The following is a 16398-nucleotide window of genomic DNA, read 5'->3' as shown; positions in this document are numbered from 1 at the left end:
GTGGGTGCACACCTTAATGTAAACCGTGGGTGCACACCTTAATGTAAACCGTGGGTGCACACCTTGATGTAACTGTGGGTGCACACCTTGATGAAGAGCAGGATGTTCAGCACTTTGGTCTCTCTCTTGCCGTTCTTCTCCCTCAGGACCAGCACTTCCAGCAGGCTGGCTCCCACCCTCCTCCCCAGCTCGGCCAGGCGGGCCTGCAGCTCGGTCACCGAGTACACCCGGCCCTGGCAGTACTGCACCACCTCCGAGAAGAGCAGGGCGAAGGCGCTCACGCTCACCTCGGTCTTGGGTCGGCTCAGAGGCCGCTCCAGAATCGCAGACTTGCCTTTGGTGAAGCGAGCCTCCATGCTGAGCAGGAAACGCAGAATTAGCTGCTAATGCTAACCAGACCAAACTAACAAAAACAACAACTGAAAACTGTAGACTGAGGTTTTAATTATTTCAGCTTCGAACCAACTAGTGTGGTGGGACAGGTGCTGCGCACTCAAAACAATCCAGCTCAGCTTTTGTTTTGGTGAGTTACTTCCTGATTAGAGGTGACGTCACGGGACAACGCTTTGTCTTACAGGTGCATACCGCCACCTGCTGGAGTGGAGGGAGGAAGCGCGTTTCAGCCGGAAAAAGGACAAAACACTGATACAAACATCATTAAAGGAAAGTAAAATGTATATATACGATCAATACGCAGTTAAAATGTTTTCAGGAGTTCTGGTTATTTAAAAACAGCACATAAATATGGAGCCTTTAAAGTGTCATTTGTGATATGCACTTTTTTCCTGTTTGTTGAGTCTATAACATTAATGTCTCGTGTTTAAAACACAACAAGTACATACAATATATATGAGAAAGTGATTCCCCACTATTATCCAAGGAGGGCGTCCCCCCCCCCCACCCCGCACACACAAACCACCAAAGATCTATGAGGGCCACATTCATTCAACTTTTATTTAGACAGGTTAATCCTACTGAGTCTCAGGGACTCATTAAGAGTGATGACAACAGTGGATAACGATGACTACAATAGACAATCATAAAAAAGCATACAATTTTTTTTTTTTTTTTTTATTTGTAAATAAACTAATTACTTTATATTTCAGAGGTTTGTCAGAAGATTTATTAATAAGACTTTTTTTCTTCTATTTTTCAGATAAGATGCTGCATTTAACCCATAAATTGTCTTATGGGGAAAAATCACTCACTGTTTATTTATTTATTGGTGCTGTCAATAAACTTGTTTATTATTTGTTTATTTTTTCAAAGTCTAAAATCGGTCTACATTTTTTAATTTAGTCAGATTTTGTTTCTAACCTGTACCCTCACAGTGGCATTAATATCTAGTGTTCCTTAGGGGTAAAATTGTTCATATAGAAAACCCATTATAAATGGATTTTCTGATCCCATATTTATCATATTATAAAACAAAGCTTTAAAAAAAGATTTCTACCTCTATACTTTTGATTTTACCTTAACTCACTTGGTGATGCTTTGGCTTTCATATTTGAGAGCCTCTATAAAAATGGACTGGGACGCACTTCCCCTTACGCTAAACGAGGTACGTCTTTCCTGACTGGACGTTGCTGTAGAGTTGCGTCTCTCATCTCGTTCTACAAAACTGTTTCATCTTGGATGTGAAGAGCAACAACACACTGGCATGTTGCACGAGTAAACGTTTAATACAAAGCAGCACCTCTGCGTGACTGCAGACATTTGTAAAGTAGCCCTAAAAGACTGATGAGTTTATTGTGGAAAGAATATTAAAAAGAATTGTGTTTTGAAACAGTTCAGTAAAGTGCTCAGTTTCACCCTGAGGAACACTTATTTTCACAAAATTAAAGAACGTATTCCAACAAGGGTTAATGTAATTTAGAAGATAAACTTGAATCTGGGACATTACACCATAAAAACTGCAATCTACTCTAGTTACAAGCTGTAAGATCAGAAGGATTTATCTATTGTTGTGTTGGCTGTTATTAGCAATTCAAGGCAAATCTAATGTACTACTCTTTATTGTACTCATTTAAACACTGTGGTAAGTTTATAGAAACACAAACCAACAGAAGTGGAAATAAATTGTTTATTTCTGAAGCTATCACAGTTTATGAGGCAGTTTATTTAGACAGGTTCCACGAGAATTATACAACTTTCTGAGTCAGAACTTTATTCTATGAACATTTTCTTTCAGTCTGCAATTAGTCAATTATTAACAAACACGAAGTAACTAAAGATGTTTCTCGACTTTTGTGCTCAATGGACACACATACCACACGAGATGGTAAACATTAACCCTAAATCAGCTTGATTTGTCACATCTGTTTAGTCTACTGAACACAAAGGAAGCTTCATAAGATGGATGAAGAAAATAATGTAGACAGAGTGAGGCACCAGTTTAGTAAAAAAAAAAAAAGAAATACATTATTTTAAATGAACTGCTGGGTACAAACTTTGCTTGTCCTCTGACAGACTGAAGGCCGACAGGCTGAATCAATATTTGGACCCATCGGTGCACAAACAGACTACGCTGGGACATAAGGCTGTGCTCATTCACGTCTGCCTACACAAATACATTTGCACATTTCCTTGCAGAATTGGCTCCAGGATGTTACTTTGGTGTACATTTAGGAGATTACAGATTTCTGAGGGTTTCCTTTAGGTCCCACTGTTAAGACTTTTAGTTTTTTAGAGAAACTTTTAAAGAAACCAGGACCTGCAACATGACTTTCTTTGGACGGATGCTTTTTGTGTTGGCTTTATTCAACTTGCTCTGTGTCCACAGCAGGCCGACAGGTGAGCTCACCTGCATTCAATTCTTTACGACATTAAATAGTTTATTTTTTATTTTGTGTCACTTAAATGGTAAATTATTAGCACCTTTTCATCCTGGCTTGGGTTTTACAAAGTGCTTCACATTTATTCACTCTTGTTGTGTTTCCAATCAGACATTTGCTCTCAGTGTTTAGTTCTCACTTATGCACCAATGACACTAACTTTCAGTGCTTGCACTGTTTAATATACTATATAATGATTTTAAGGCACATCAAAAAGATTTTCCAAATGTATTCATCTTAAATGCCAATTTAAAAATACAATTATAAGAATTTATGTTGTCAGATATATTTGGAGGTGAAAGAGAGATGTCATTATTTGATATGTTTTATAGGTGCTATTTATCTAGGGATTTCCAAACTTTTCCATGCCATGCCCCCCCCCCCCCACACACAAAAAAAAAACAAAAAAAACAACAAAAAAAAAACAGCATTAGCTTCTGGACAAGGCCCCCCTCGCAAACCCACAAACAAGGCTACAAAATATGTAAAGAAACATGAACTTTTAGAGTGTTTTAACTTTTATTCACTATATTCAATTAATTATTACAGCTGCTGAGCATAAAAATGTTAATAATAATAACATGTTTTAAACACTGTATTATATTACCACTGGGAAAAAACAAAACAAAACTTTTCAACAAACAGTTGAACAGAAGAAGAAAACTAAAGAAATCTAATCGCTCTCAAGCGTGTTGATCTGGAAATGACAGACACAGATTGCCCTAGTGGGCAATTTTTATTATTACTATTTTTTATTTTTGCTTTATTTTTTAATCTTCTTCTCTCCAGTTTTTTTGGGGTCCTAGCCCCCCCCCCTCCCCTCCAAAAAAAACAGTCCTCGCCCCCACTTTGAGAAACACTGATTTATGTAACTTATTTTTTGATAATTAATTGGTTTTCTCTTTGTGTTAATACTATTGTATTTCATGTTTTGGTGCACTGTGCATCTCTGGTTATGAAACGCATCTTGTTACACTGTCAACAACGGGATTCATAAAGCTACATGAGCAGCAAAAACCGATAAGATGCAATACAATTTAGCCCTAATCACAATGCAGTTCAACTTGAGTAATAATACAGTTTAATTTTAATCACAATACAGTGCAATATGCAATGTGAATCACTGTCAGTCTAATTACACATATTAGAATTCAGTGGACCTTAATACAGCTCTCAAAATCATCTAACTCCTAACTCCTAACTCCACTTCACTGCCGCACGTTTCACAGATGTTTATAACTCTGAAATGATAATTCAGCCCCCAGTGTTTCTCACTACTAGTGAGGAGCTGACACCACAGTTCAACTCTGTCTGCTTAAAGACTCTGGATCATGTCGCTCCTGTTAAAACTAAAAAATCAAAACTCAGAGCAGAACCTTGGCTGAGTGACGTCACCAAGGCCGTTAGGCAGCAGTGCAGGAAGGCGGAGCGCAAGTGGAGGAAAGACAGGCTGCAGGTCTCTTTTCAAATACTTAAAGAGAGTTGGCGCTGTTATCAGAAAGCAGTAAAAGTTGCTAAATCCAAATCCTTCTCTGATATAATTACCTCAAACTCTCGCAACCCACGTGTCCTCTTCTCCACCCTAAACTCTGTTCTCCACCTCACTGAACCATCACCTCTGGAAGCCTCGACTGAGCTGTGTGACAACTTCTTACATTTCTTTTTGGAAAAATTTGCGACCACCCGGGCTCTCATTTCCCCTCCAACTCATGACCCATCCATCCCACCTCAATCTGTAGCTCCATTTGACCATTTTGAACCCATCACTCTATCTTCTCTAGAGCAGGTCATGTGCAGCTTGAAATCGTCTGGTTCCCCCTTTTCATGTGGTCCCCCCTCGACTACTAGAGGAGGTTTTTCCTACTCTAGGTCCGTCCATTCTCGATATAGTAAACAGTAGTTTATCCACTGGCGTGGTGCCAAAATCCTTTAAACATGCTGCTGTCCAGCCTCTCCTGAAAATAACAAACCTTGACCCCTCAGTCGTTTCCAACTACCGGCCAGTCTCCAAACACCCATTTGTTTCTAAAGTACTGGAGAAAATAGTCGAGTCCCAGTTGAAGTGCTTCCTGGAGGATCACGCCATCTTAGAGCTTTTCCAATCTGGCTTTAAACCTCTCCACAGCACTGAAACTGCCCTGCTGAAGGTCTTTAATGACATTTTCTTAACCACAGATACCGGTGATTCTGTGCTGCTTGTCCTATTGGACCTCACAGCCGCCTTTGACACCATCGACCATGAGATCCTCATTGCTAGGTTGGAGCAGTGGGTGGGCATCACAGGGTCAGCCCTCAATTGGTTCAGATCTTACCTCACTAACAGATCCTTTTGTGTCTCCATCAAGGATTTTAGTTCTGCAGCGGCAGAGCTTAAATGGGGGGTTCCGCAGGGGTCCAAACTGGGTCCCCTCCTATTCTCTTTATACCTGCTGCCGCTTGGTGCTATTTTCCGGAAACACAACATGCCCTTCCACTTCTACGCTGATGACTGTCAAATTTACTTCCCCCTAAGACACAATGGTACATGCTCTATTCAACCTCTGCTCGACTGCCTGGCTGACATCAGGGACTGGATGGCTTTAAATTTCTTAAGTTTCAATGAAAATAAGTCTGAAGTCATGTTGTTCCCTCCCATTGACATGATCACAAACCACTGCATCGACCTCTCCGCTCTAACCCTGTCAGAAAAACAAAGAGTCACTAATCTGGGCGTGATAATGGACCCTTCCCTGAAACTTAACAATCATGTAAACATGATTGTTAAATCATGTTTCTTCCAACTGAGGCGGCTGTCTAAACTGAAGCCCATATTGTCCAAAAATAACCTGGAGACAGTAATACATGCATTCATTACGTCTAGGCTTGATTACTGCAATTCGCTCCTGTTTGGTACCAGTCAGACCTCCATAGCACGACTACAACTGGTCCAGAATGCAGCAGCCCGATTTTTAACCAGTACAGGCAAAAGAGAGCACATTACTCCAGTTTTGGCCTCACTGCACTGGTTACCGGTTCACTTTCATATCCAGTTCAAAATACTCATGTATGTCTACAAATCACTGAACAGTGTCCCCCCCATCTCTCTGATCTGCTACAGCCTTATGTCCCACCACGCTCCCTGAGGTCAGTGGACCAGTTGCTCCTCACAGTTCCAGAAACTCGTCTTAAGCGCAGAGGTGACAGGGCCTTCTCTGTAGCAGGACCAAGACTTTGGAACGAGTTACCTCTGTTTGTCAGACAGGCCCCCTCTCGGTTTTCAAGTCCTGTGTAAAAACTCACTACTATTCAGTAGCTTTCAACACCAGATGATCTGTGTTTGATCCTGTATGCTCCACACTGGTTTGTCGTCATTATCTGCATTGTTTTTATGTCTATATTCTGATTTACTTCATTTTGTATATTGCTTTGTGTGTTACCTGTTGTTTTGTCTGTACAGCACTTTGGTTGGCCTTGTCGCTGTTTTAAGTGCTTTATAAATAAAATGGTATGGTATGGTAAAATCTGTGGGTAGTTGTTGTGGATTCAGTTTATTTTGTCATGTTCTTCCTTGTGTGTTTTTTTTTCATATTCCCTTCTTTATTTTGATGTTCCTGTATGTATCATCAATGTTTATTGGGGAAAGTTAAAAACAAAAGATGTGTTTGCATGGATCAATGTAGGGTTGCCAGATAGGAAATAATATGTTGTCGCTTTAAAACTACAGTAATGTATTTTGACCCAAACTGTCATATGGGCTGAGTGAGGGTGTTGTAGATGAGGTGTGTGTTGTGTTTGGTGATTAAAAAAAAGAAAAGGAGGGGAGGGGAGAAATGTAATTATGTTTGTAATTATGTCTGGCAACCCTGATTCTGCAATCATCATGCATTCAGTTTCAGCATGATCTCAGTTACATCCAAACTGGTGAATACACCATTGTCTGTTTGGATCTAGGATGTTGTTGGTTTGTTCCTACATTTAATTTGCTCCCACAAAAAGACGAGTAGCACAAAAAAACACTTTATTCTCTGACATTAATTTGTTTGTGCAGAAATCCTTTTGACTGCAACAATCTGTAGCGTGCATGTAAGATTTCACACTTGCAGAGTATTTCACACCTATACAGGTAAAAACATTCATTCTAAGACCTGGATCCTGAAACCTTTTGTGTCAGAGAGCGTGACGGCCGTTGTTGTGTTCATGAACGGCTGAACGGCAGAAGAAAAGCTCCAGTTTCACTCCAAAAAAAGAGTTGCGAAAAACATGGCCTTAGTTTCCCAGTGTCTCAGTTGTCTCCACTTTATTCCATCCCCAAACCTACTTGGTATGGTATGGTATAAAGTTTATTCATTTAAAAAAAGTACAAAACGATTCCATAACAATATAAAAACTTACTTAACTCCTTGTTCTTAATTCATGCATTTATTTGTCTGTTAGCAAAATATCTCATAAACCAGCTAACAGATTTTCATGAAATTGTAAAATAAATTAATCACCAGATGTACGTCTACAACTTATTAACTTTTAAAGTCAATCCAGTTCAAAATGGCTGCCACAGAAAGTTTCTTGGAAAATACAAAAATGGCTATAACAGTCAGTTTTACAGACGGTGAACAAAGTGTGAAAGTAGCTGGGAGTCATTCACATCACACATTTCAAGTGACAGATTCGACGAGATCTTGCAATATTGCTTTCAGAACATTTTACAAGGTTTGACCAAAATGGCTTTAACTCCGTCATTTTTCATCATTAGGCCATAAAATTATCAGAGTTTGAAACTCTGACATCAAAGATGGATTTTTAAAGGAATTCTAGTTCTTTCTTTTATTTCCAGTTTACTTTTATATTTTCAGAACAATTCAAGTTAAAATGTTGATCCAACTGCGATAGACCAATAACATGAATTTATTTGACTGTCATTCATTAGTGTAATGAAATGTCTTTTATTTTTTAGTATTTTCTTTCTTTATTTTCAGTTGTGCACCTGCGTAGCATGGAAAGCTTCATTCGTGCAGTGAAGCAGGTCGAAGACTCCAACTCTGACCTGTCGCCTCTGACTCTGGTCAGAGCCCTGCGAAGGACTGCTGGCCATGATGATGTCATGACCATTCATTTCTTGGGCGCATCATATCATCTCAATGACACGGAGTTTCTAGAGAAATCAATTCTTAATGCATCATCCTTCAGCTTTTTTGATAAGGCCATCCACCACATTGTGACAGACCATGGAGAAGAACGGGGGGTGGTTCTTGCTCCAGACGGCACCACAGTGGCACTTGCACCCTTGTTACTGGGGATTGAATCAGGACTGAAGGCTCAGATGGAGGGGACTCGAGCTGTTGGACTGTTCCCTCTCACCCTTGGCAGGATGCTAGGTCTCTCGTTCCTCAGCCTTCAGGACATCCCACCATCTCTACGTATAGGGCCTAACGGGTGCTGGGACAATGTAGACCACCCAAAGGTGTACAAGCTATCTCAACCTGCCACTCTGGCCACAGACGCTATAATCAATGGTGGCATGGATGGGGTTATCCTGGGCATGGACCTCAGCAGTCTGCCTATGTCTGAACGGCCCCAGAACCTCAGTGAGATCTTAAAAGGATACTACAGTTTTACTCTGAATGAGGAGCAGGGTCTGGATACTGTGACCAGCCATGTCAGCCCAAGGAGAAGGGAGCTCTCCAGAGCACTTCTGGAGTCACCTGATCTTCAAAACCAAATCATGGAGACACTTGCTTTGGTGTGGAAGTTGGAGAAGACAGAGTGGATTGCTAAAGACACCGGCGTACAAAAGGCAGTGAAGGATGGACTGAAGACATTTGTATACAGGTACTGGGGTGAGTATTTACAGCTGTGTAGCAAATATGTTCACCCCCGGTGTATTCTTTTTTTATGTTGTTACCCTAAACCTGCAATTTAAATGTTATTTTTGATCAAAAGCAATGAGTACTTCCAACACTGGGAGATGAAGTTGTTGCAAAGAAGATTCAGCTCTGCCACAAATACGTTGATCTCTTTAAAATGCAGTAAGCAGATAAATATTCTGTGTCCTACATACACAACACATCAAGAGCACTGCATGAAGCTAGGGAGAAAATAACAGTCTTAATTGTTTTTTATTAGTTTTATTAAAAGCATAAACCTTCAGAACATGAAATCCCCTTTAGACATATTGACACGTACAGTAAAATATACTGACAACAATGAAACCTTTTATTTGCAAATTACATTTTTGTTTCATCACGTTTGTGTTCTTAGTTTAAAATAGGTCTCTCTTGTAAATGAGTCCTCACGACTCACTGAGACTAACCTGTATAAATAAAGGTTGAATGAATGAATGTATGTGATAGTCAAGATTAAAGACAATAAATGGGAGAAGAGCTTGTTTTATCACACACACACACACACACACACATATCTACATATATATATATATATATATATATATATATATATATATAAGCAATATATTGTGTAAATATATGGTTAATTATCAGTTATGAGTTAAGCTAATAAAATGTGCATGTATTATGCAAATAACCTCGTTTTTGGGCACCACCTTTCTACAGAGGAAATAAGTCTAATCAGTCTTACCCCAAATTACGTGGCTCCTTTTCCTCATGTTTAAAGACCATCAAATCAATTAATACACACATATAAGTCAAAATAATCACAAATTCAAATTATGATGAATCAAAGGACTGATTGATTGTTAAAATTTGTGAAACTTAAAAGGCAGACTTGGGACTGGTTTCTGTTTGTGAAGTGGTTAAAATTGTGTCTAAAGGGAGCTAGGTTTGTCTGATAAGTTTATTGTGATGTAGGGTCACCAGAAATACATTGAAGAGTCTCTCCTACCAGGATGTAGATTGGTCAGAGCATGGTTCTGACAGCTGCTAATGGTACCAGTGAGATGTTCTGGTGACTGTGAGGCTAAAGTCTCCTCATAGTTCACCTGTCATCAGTTGAAGGGACGAAGGTCCATGGTTACTGGTTCTGGCAGTCAGCTGGGATTTAACACTCCTCTGCAGTGGGATACCGGTTGCCAGGTAGACAGCTGGAGCCCTGGGTTCTGGTGACGGTTACATGCTGGGTTCTGCTAATCTTTTTCGTCTCTTTTCTCGTTTTTCTCGAGACGTTTGCAGGTGCTTCTCCTCTTTTCTCTAGGAAGTCTATTTCACTGAAGTTTTTTCTCTTAAGTCAAGATTAAAGTGAAACTTAATTGTCTGTGTTAAAACAGATATGACTGGCTTATCCCCGGAAAAGGGCGTGTTCCTGTTAACTTTTAACCAATCAGAGATTAAAAAAAAAAGGTTGTTTCTAACTCTTGGCCTTTGTTTTTCACAAGAGCCTTATTAAATAAATTTAAAGTCCTTTTTCTGCCTCAAAAGTTGCCTTCTAAAAGAGAAAATAACTACTTTCTACTTGTTCTAAAGGACAAACTGGTCCACTTTCTCAACACTGAATTTATTTTTCACTTATTTTTACTCATCATCTACTGACAGCAGTGGTGTGAACTTGAGTCACATGACTTGGACTCGAGTCATTAATATTATGACTTTAGACTTGACTCGAAAAATGTTCAGAGACTTATGACTTGACTTGGACTTTGACCTGTTTACATGGAAATACTTGATGTTTTACTCATAATCTAAAGTTTAAAAACCACAGTGACGTTAATTTTAGGTTGGATATTCGAGCTCCGCGGATTCTGCGGTGTCTTCCTCTCGTTCGTTCCGATGCAGGCAGCCTGATTTCAGCCAGCTGAGCTCAGTCTATCTCCTCCTCAGAGGTGCAATGGTTTGTTTAGGGACGGTCAATAAATTACCGAACCAAACATTCTTGAGAAAATTTTTTTTCAATAGCTTTCATGTCACGTGACCTACTGACACAAAACAGTCCAGCTAAGTCCCTACCTGGATGTTGCTGATGGACAGAACATTCTCTTGTTCTGAGTAATGAACATGTTAGGCCGATGGTCCTTCTTGAGCATGTGATCAGCTGGTTTTGGTTGTCAGCAGCAAACTGGTTGATCCACTCTGAGAAGGTGCTATTTAAGAGACTGAGCTGAAAACAGCACCTCAGACTGAGGAAGTCTCTTGGATGAGAGACGAAACGTTTCTATATTTTTTTGCTTTGTCTTGTTTTTTGGTTGTTTTTTTTTTGAATGTCCAGAGGACCAGATTGAACTTTTTTGGATTTTTCTACCTGGATTATTGAGCATGCATCAGGATATGCAAAGCAGAATAGTTAAGTGAAATACCTTAAAGTGCATGTTCCTGTTCATTGTTCAGTTCATATAATTGCTTTGTTTCCCTTTGTCACTCACACATGGACACATACAAACATACAGTATGTTCACTAAGGGACCAGATGAGAAGAGAGGAAATAAATTTGCTGTGATAGTTCTTTGTAATGTTCTGTAGAAATGCCAGCACTTTTTGTCTGAACATGGAGTTTTGCTTTTGCATTTTTCACTGAATGTTCTGTAAAATTATAGTTTAAAGGAAAACTATTCTTGCAGCTAAATTTAACTGAACTGTGCAATATAAAGGTGTAAAGGTGCAATTTCAGAATAACTTTTTTTAACACTTTGTAAGTTCAGTTGAACGTGTTTCATCATGATTTGAGATAAATACAGATTTAAAAAAGAACACATGGTCCATTATTTACATTTAACATATCATGTCAACTTTGTTAAAAAAAACTCAAAAGAACTTTCAATTTCAAGTTTCAGACTTGGGACTTGGGCAGCACGGTGGCGCAACTGGTAGAGCTGCTGCCTCTCAGCGAGCAGGTCCTTGGTTCAAACCCCGGTCCAGGGGCCTTTCTGGGTGGAGTTTGCATGTTCTCTCCGTGCATGCGTGGGTTTTCTCCGGGTGCTCCGGTTTCCTCCCACAGACCAAAAACATGCATGTTAGGCTGATTGGTAACTCTAAATTGTCCCTAGATGTGAGTGAGAGAGTGAATGATTGTTTGGCTCGTTTGTCTCTATGTGGCCCTGTGATGGACTTGCGACCCGTCCAGGGTGTACCCCGCCCCTCGCACAGTGATTGCTGGACATGGGCACCAGCGACCCCCGTGACCCAAAATGGAATAAGCGGGTAAAGATAATGGATGGATGGATGGACTTGGGACTTGACTTGACACTTGCCTGTCGACTTGAGACTTGACTTGGGACTTTAAGATAAAGACTTGCTACTTACTTGAGACTTGCAAAACACTGACTTGGTCACACCTCTGACTGACAGTCATCAATATTTATGGATTGTTAGATTCAGGTGGAAACACAGTATTAGTATTCTAACTCATGAATCTTGTCCTACATGCAGACTGCCCTCAAATTATCCCTCGCTGCCAGTGGGGGGCAAAAGCTTACCGGGGTACACCGATCCCACTGTCCCTTCCCCTCCAGTTTCTCTACATTCACCACACCTATGAACCCTCATCGCCCTGTTTATCCTTTCCAAGCTGCTCCCGTGACATGAGGGCCATGCAGCGCTTCCACCAGGAAGATCGTGGATGGAGCGACATTGGATACAGGTAACTGACCTTAAAAGGGATACTTTGGCCATTTTAAACAAGTTCTGAACAATATCTCACTGGTTGTAATTTCACCTCGGTTTAAAGAAATAAAGTTTAAGTTTGACAGTCCAAGTAGGCCCAAGATAAAAGATAAAAGTGGGTTGATGCCATCTTAAAACAAAACTCCGGTTTCTACAGTTTGATATAATTTAAGGCAAATACTACGGAGTGGGTTTGTTAGAACCATATGAAAAGTCCATTCAGACACTTTCAAAACATATTTTTTCATCTTTAAACAACTTCAAACTTTATCATAGCAGTTCATTCACATACACTTATTTAAGTGCACTGCAGTCAGTTTTGCATTACATTACTTTTTCAATAGAAATATAAAAATATTATCCTGCATTTGACCCCAGGCTACATTAGAACTGTTACAGTTCACTGTTGCTGCACCCAAAACATATATTTATTCCACTTAACCACAGAACATCATGCAAAAAATAAATAATAATAATAAATTTGTATGCCTCTTTTGTGATTGTCTATTGTTGTTATCCACTGTTGTCATCATTCTTTGTTAAATAAATCAGGTCTCTCTTGTAAAGGAGTCTCCGAGGCTCAATGAGATTAACCTGTCTAAATAAAGGTTGAATGAATGGAAAAAAAAGTCATGAGAAATGTAGAGTTATGTAGAGGTTTGTTAAACTGACTTGGCATGAACAGATTAAAAGTTCTTACAGAGCGGAGCAGTTTTAGGATTTTAGCCATCTACTTTGGTCTTGGCCATATTCAGACTAGTTGCTAGCTCGTTTATTTTCCAAGCAGAGGCTTTTCAAAGTGATAATACATTAATTGTTCATACCTTTTACTTTGATAGATCCCTGTTCTTTAAATCAAACAGGATGTCCACTCACACCTGATCATCATCCCACTGATTGAAAACACCTGACTCTAATTTAACCTTCAAATTATCTGATAATCCTAAAGGTTTTCTTTTGCCACTGACAAATATGTAATATTGGATCATTTTCCTCAATAAATAAATGACCAAGTATAATATTTTTGTATCATTTGTTTAACTGGGTTCCCTTTATCTACTTTTAGGACTTGTGTGAAAATCTAACAGTGTTTATGTAGAACTATAGACATATATACAGCGTTCACAACTTTCAAGCATCACTGTAGTTGTGGAGCTTTATTGTGTTCTTTGACCTTGTTTCTAAAGTCTGAAAAGTAACAAAGCCTGATAGAACAATAAATGTATTTATTTAATCCCTTAAAAGACACTCTCTGAGTCTCTGATTTCTTTTAGAATTGATTTTTTAACCAAAGTATTCCTTTGTACATTGAGATGATTCTATACATTTGCTGTTTGCAGGAGTATTTATTAGAACTTTGTTCACACATAAAACTGTTACTCTGCACCACACTTCATGAATTACTAAGAGTATTTTACATTTTTTAAAGAAATCAAACTGTTTGCTACCGTCATTGACACCCGCTTTGATCTCTGTGCCCTCAGCTTCGTGGTCGGCTCTGATGGATATGTCTATGAGGGCAGGGGTTGGAACACGGTTGGCAGACACACGAGGGGGCACAATGCCATAGGCTATGGTGTGTCAATCATTGGCAACTACACAGCCACACTGCCGTCTCGTCACGCCATGGACCTGCTACGTCACCAGTTGGTGCGTTGTGCTGTGGATGGAAATGGACTTGCCGTCAACTTCACCATCCACGGCCACAGACAGGTGGTGAACTACACTGCCTGCCCTGGGGATGCATTATTCTCAGAAATACAAGGCTGGGAACATTTCAGGGAATGAAAGAATAACCAATAAGGTTTCCAAACATCATCGATAGTTCTGATGTAGACTCATATATTTGATTAATTAGTGGCCATTCATTCATTCATTCATTCATTCATTCATTCATTCATTCATTCATTCAACCTTTAGTTAAACAGATAAATCACATTGAGTCTCGAAGACTCATTTACAAGTGAGACCTGTTTGGTGTTTGGACAGACAAAACCAGTGGTTAACTGGACACATGTAGGAGTTGGAGGCGAAAAAAATTCGTATCAGACTTTTTTTTTCTTTCCTGAGAAAAAACCCCTCTAATATTAAAAAAACACCTTGCACAAACAAGCACATATTTACGTAGACATTCTGCAATTGGAGATGAGAGCGGTCAACAATGCTTATAGATGCTCTCGAGGTCACTGTAATCAATCAATGTCCTCCGGTGAGATCCATAAACATTCTCAAGTTATGTCGAGGAATGGCCCAGGATAACATCTATAAGAATCCAAGAGTCCTGAAATGATGACACAAAGTTTATTCAGCTGGTTTATCTGGTTATCAGTTGGAAATTCCTCAGGGAGGGGGTGCTGAGCGTCAGATCACATTTTCTCCAGGCGAATTCAGATAAGATGGCCTTCAAGACCAGCCAAGGGAACCAAAATTTAGATAAGCACACAGTTGTTTTGGGGACAGGCAGGACTTAATGACATCTACCTTGAGTCTGTGTTGGTCAACTCGGTTCCGAAATGTCCAGAATAACATGGCCACACCAATGGAACGTGACTGAGTAAAATCCCCAAGATCTGATCCATTCAGCCCAAAGCATTTGAGTCTGGGTACACGAGACAAGAACCAAGCCATCAAAAAGGCAAGCAGCATGATCGGGTCCAAATTTGCTGCCGACAACTTCCTTTATTGTAGATAAACCAGCCAGCCGAATCCACAAAAGCAGGAACCAGTTATTGAAAATCCAATTAAATATGCGTCCTTAAAATCCACAGATGGCAGCAGAGACTCTGCAACTTTTGCCGCGTTCTGGGCCATCTCTGGGCCGCCCACCAGAACTCTTGCCCCATTCTGGACTGTCTCTGGGCCACCCACTGGACCCCCGTCTCACCTGTCTCTACTGTAATCCTAATCACTTCAGCTCTTTGTCATTTTCTCTTGTCAGCCTCCCTATAAATTCAGTTTCTCTGTGCTCCTCCTTTATCCATGGATTGTGCTTTCAAGACTGGCAGGTTCTGTTCTGTTCCTCCATTGTCTCCCTCCTTGATCTAAGTTTTGCTGCCCCGAGAGCTTTTGCTTTTGTTTGTGTTTCAATAAATATACTCTTTATTTTTACCTGGGAGTCTCTTGTGTCTACCTCCACGTGGGTTCAACTCTAAACCTTCAGATCATGTCATAACAAAGTATTTTTTCTCATAATTCTTCCTTCCTAAAGTGTAAAGGTCCATGGTATAATGATGTATTAAACAAGTATTTCCATAGAAAATACTGAACAAAATACAAGATTATTTGAAGTAAAGGTTCAGATGTCTAACAGCTACTTGCAAAACGTGCAATTTCTAGGCTGAGTCTAGCTATTTTTTTCTCAGAAATAGACTGCAGCCATACTAATGCCCCTTCTGCAACAGTCTTGTGTCACTTTTGCACTGCTCCTACTCAGCCCCAACTCTGCTCAGATCAGCCTGATTAGCACTGCACTTCAGGACCAGTTCTGGAGGCGTGTCCAGAATCCAAAATCCTGCTAATGAACTTTTAATGAACTTTCGTTCATTAAAAGTTCAAGTTCTTGAACTCTTCAGTTCAAGCATTCTGCTCCTCAGATAAATAATGTTAAATTATTATTTTAAAATATGAATGTTTCTGTTCAGGGCAGCACGGTGGCGCAACTGGTAGAGCTGCTGCCTCTCAGCGAGCAGGTCCTTGGTTCAAACCCCGGTCCAGGGGCCTTTCTGGGTGGAGTTTGCATGTTCTCTCCGTGCATGCGTGGGTTTTCTCCGGGTACTCTGGTTTCCTCCCACAGACCAAAAACATGCATGTTAGGCTGATTGGTAACTCTAAATTGTCCCTAGGTGTGAATGAGAGAGTGAATGGTTGTTTGTCTCGTTTGTCTCTATGTGGCCCTGTGATGGACTTGCGACCCATCCAGGGTGTACCCCGCCCCTCGCACAGTGATTGCTGGACATGGGCACCAGCGACCCCCGTGACCCGAAATGGAATAAGCGGGTAAAGAAAATGGATGGATGGATGTT

The 16398-nt window shown here is 40.1% G+C and overlaps 2 protein-coding genes across 2 annotated transcripts in view; one reads left to right on the top strand and one right to left on the bottom strand.

The window, feature by feature from the left end:
• LOC119423185 (trafficking protein particle complex subunit 5) overlaps positions 1–381 on the bottom strand; it is a 4623-nt gene extending 4242 nt beyond the window's left edge. Inside the window, exon 1 of the mRNA XM_037690593.1 lies at positions 87–381. Within this exon, the coding sequence (XP_037546521.1) occupies positions 87–356 (270 nt within the window). The 5' untranslated portion in view covers positions 357–381. The remainder of the gene's footprint in view (positions 1–86) is intronic.
• Positions 382–2720: 2339 nt separating this feature from the next.
• LOC119423184 (N-acetylmuramoyl-L-alanine amidase-like) lies at positions 2721–14164 on the top strand. Its single transcript, XM_037690592.1, has 4 exons — positions 2721–2793; positions 7787–8647; positions 12143–12353; positions 13861–14164. The coding sequence occupies exons 1-4, from the start codon at positions 2721–2723 to the stop codon at positions 14162–14164; spliced, it is 1449 nt and encodes a 482-aa protein (XP_037546520.1).
• Positions 14165–16398: the final 2234 nt, after the last annotated feature.

The sequence above is a fragment of the Nematolebias whitei genome, chromosome 16, assembly GCF_014905685.2.
Source record: "Nematolebias whitei isolate Nwh7 chromosome 16, NemWhi1, whole genome shotgun sequence".
Lineage (NCBI taxonomy): Eukaryota > Metazoa > Chordata > Actinopteri > Cyprinodontiformes > Rivulidae > Nematolebias > Nematolebias whitei.
Note: the sequence above shows the minus strand (reverse complement) of the source record. Positions and strands in the feature narration are given on the sequence as shown.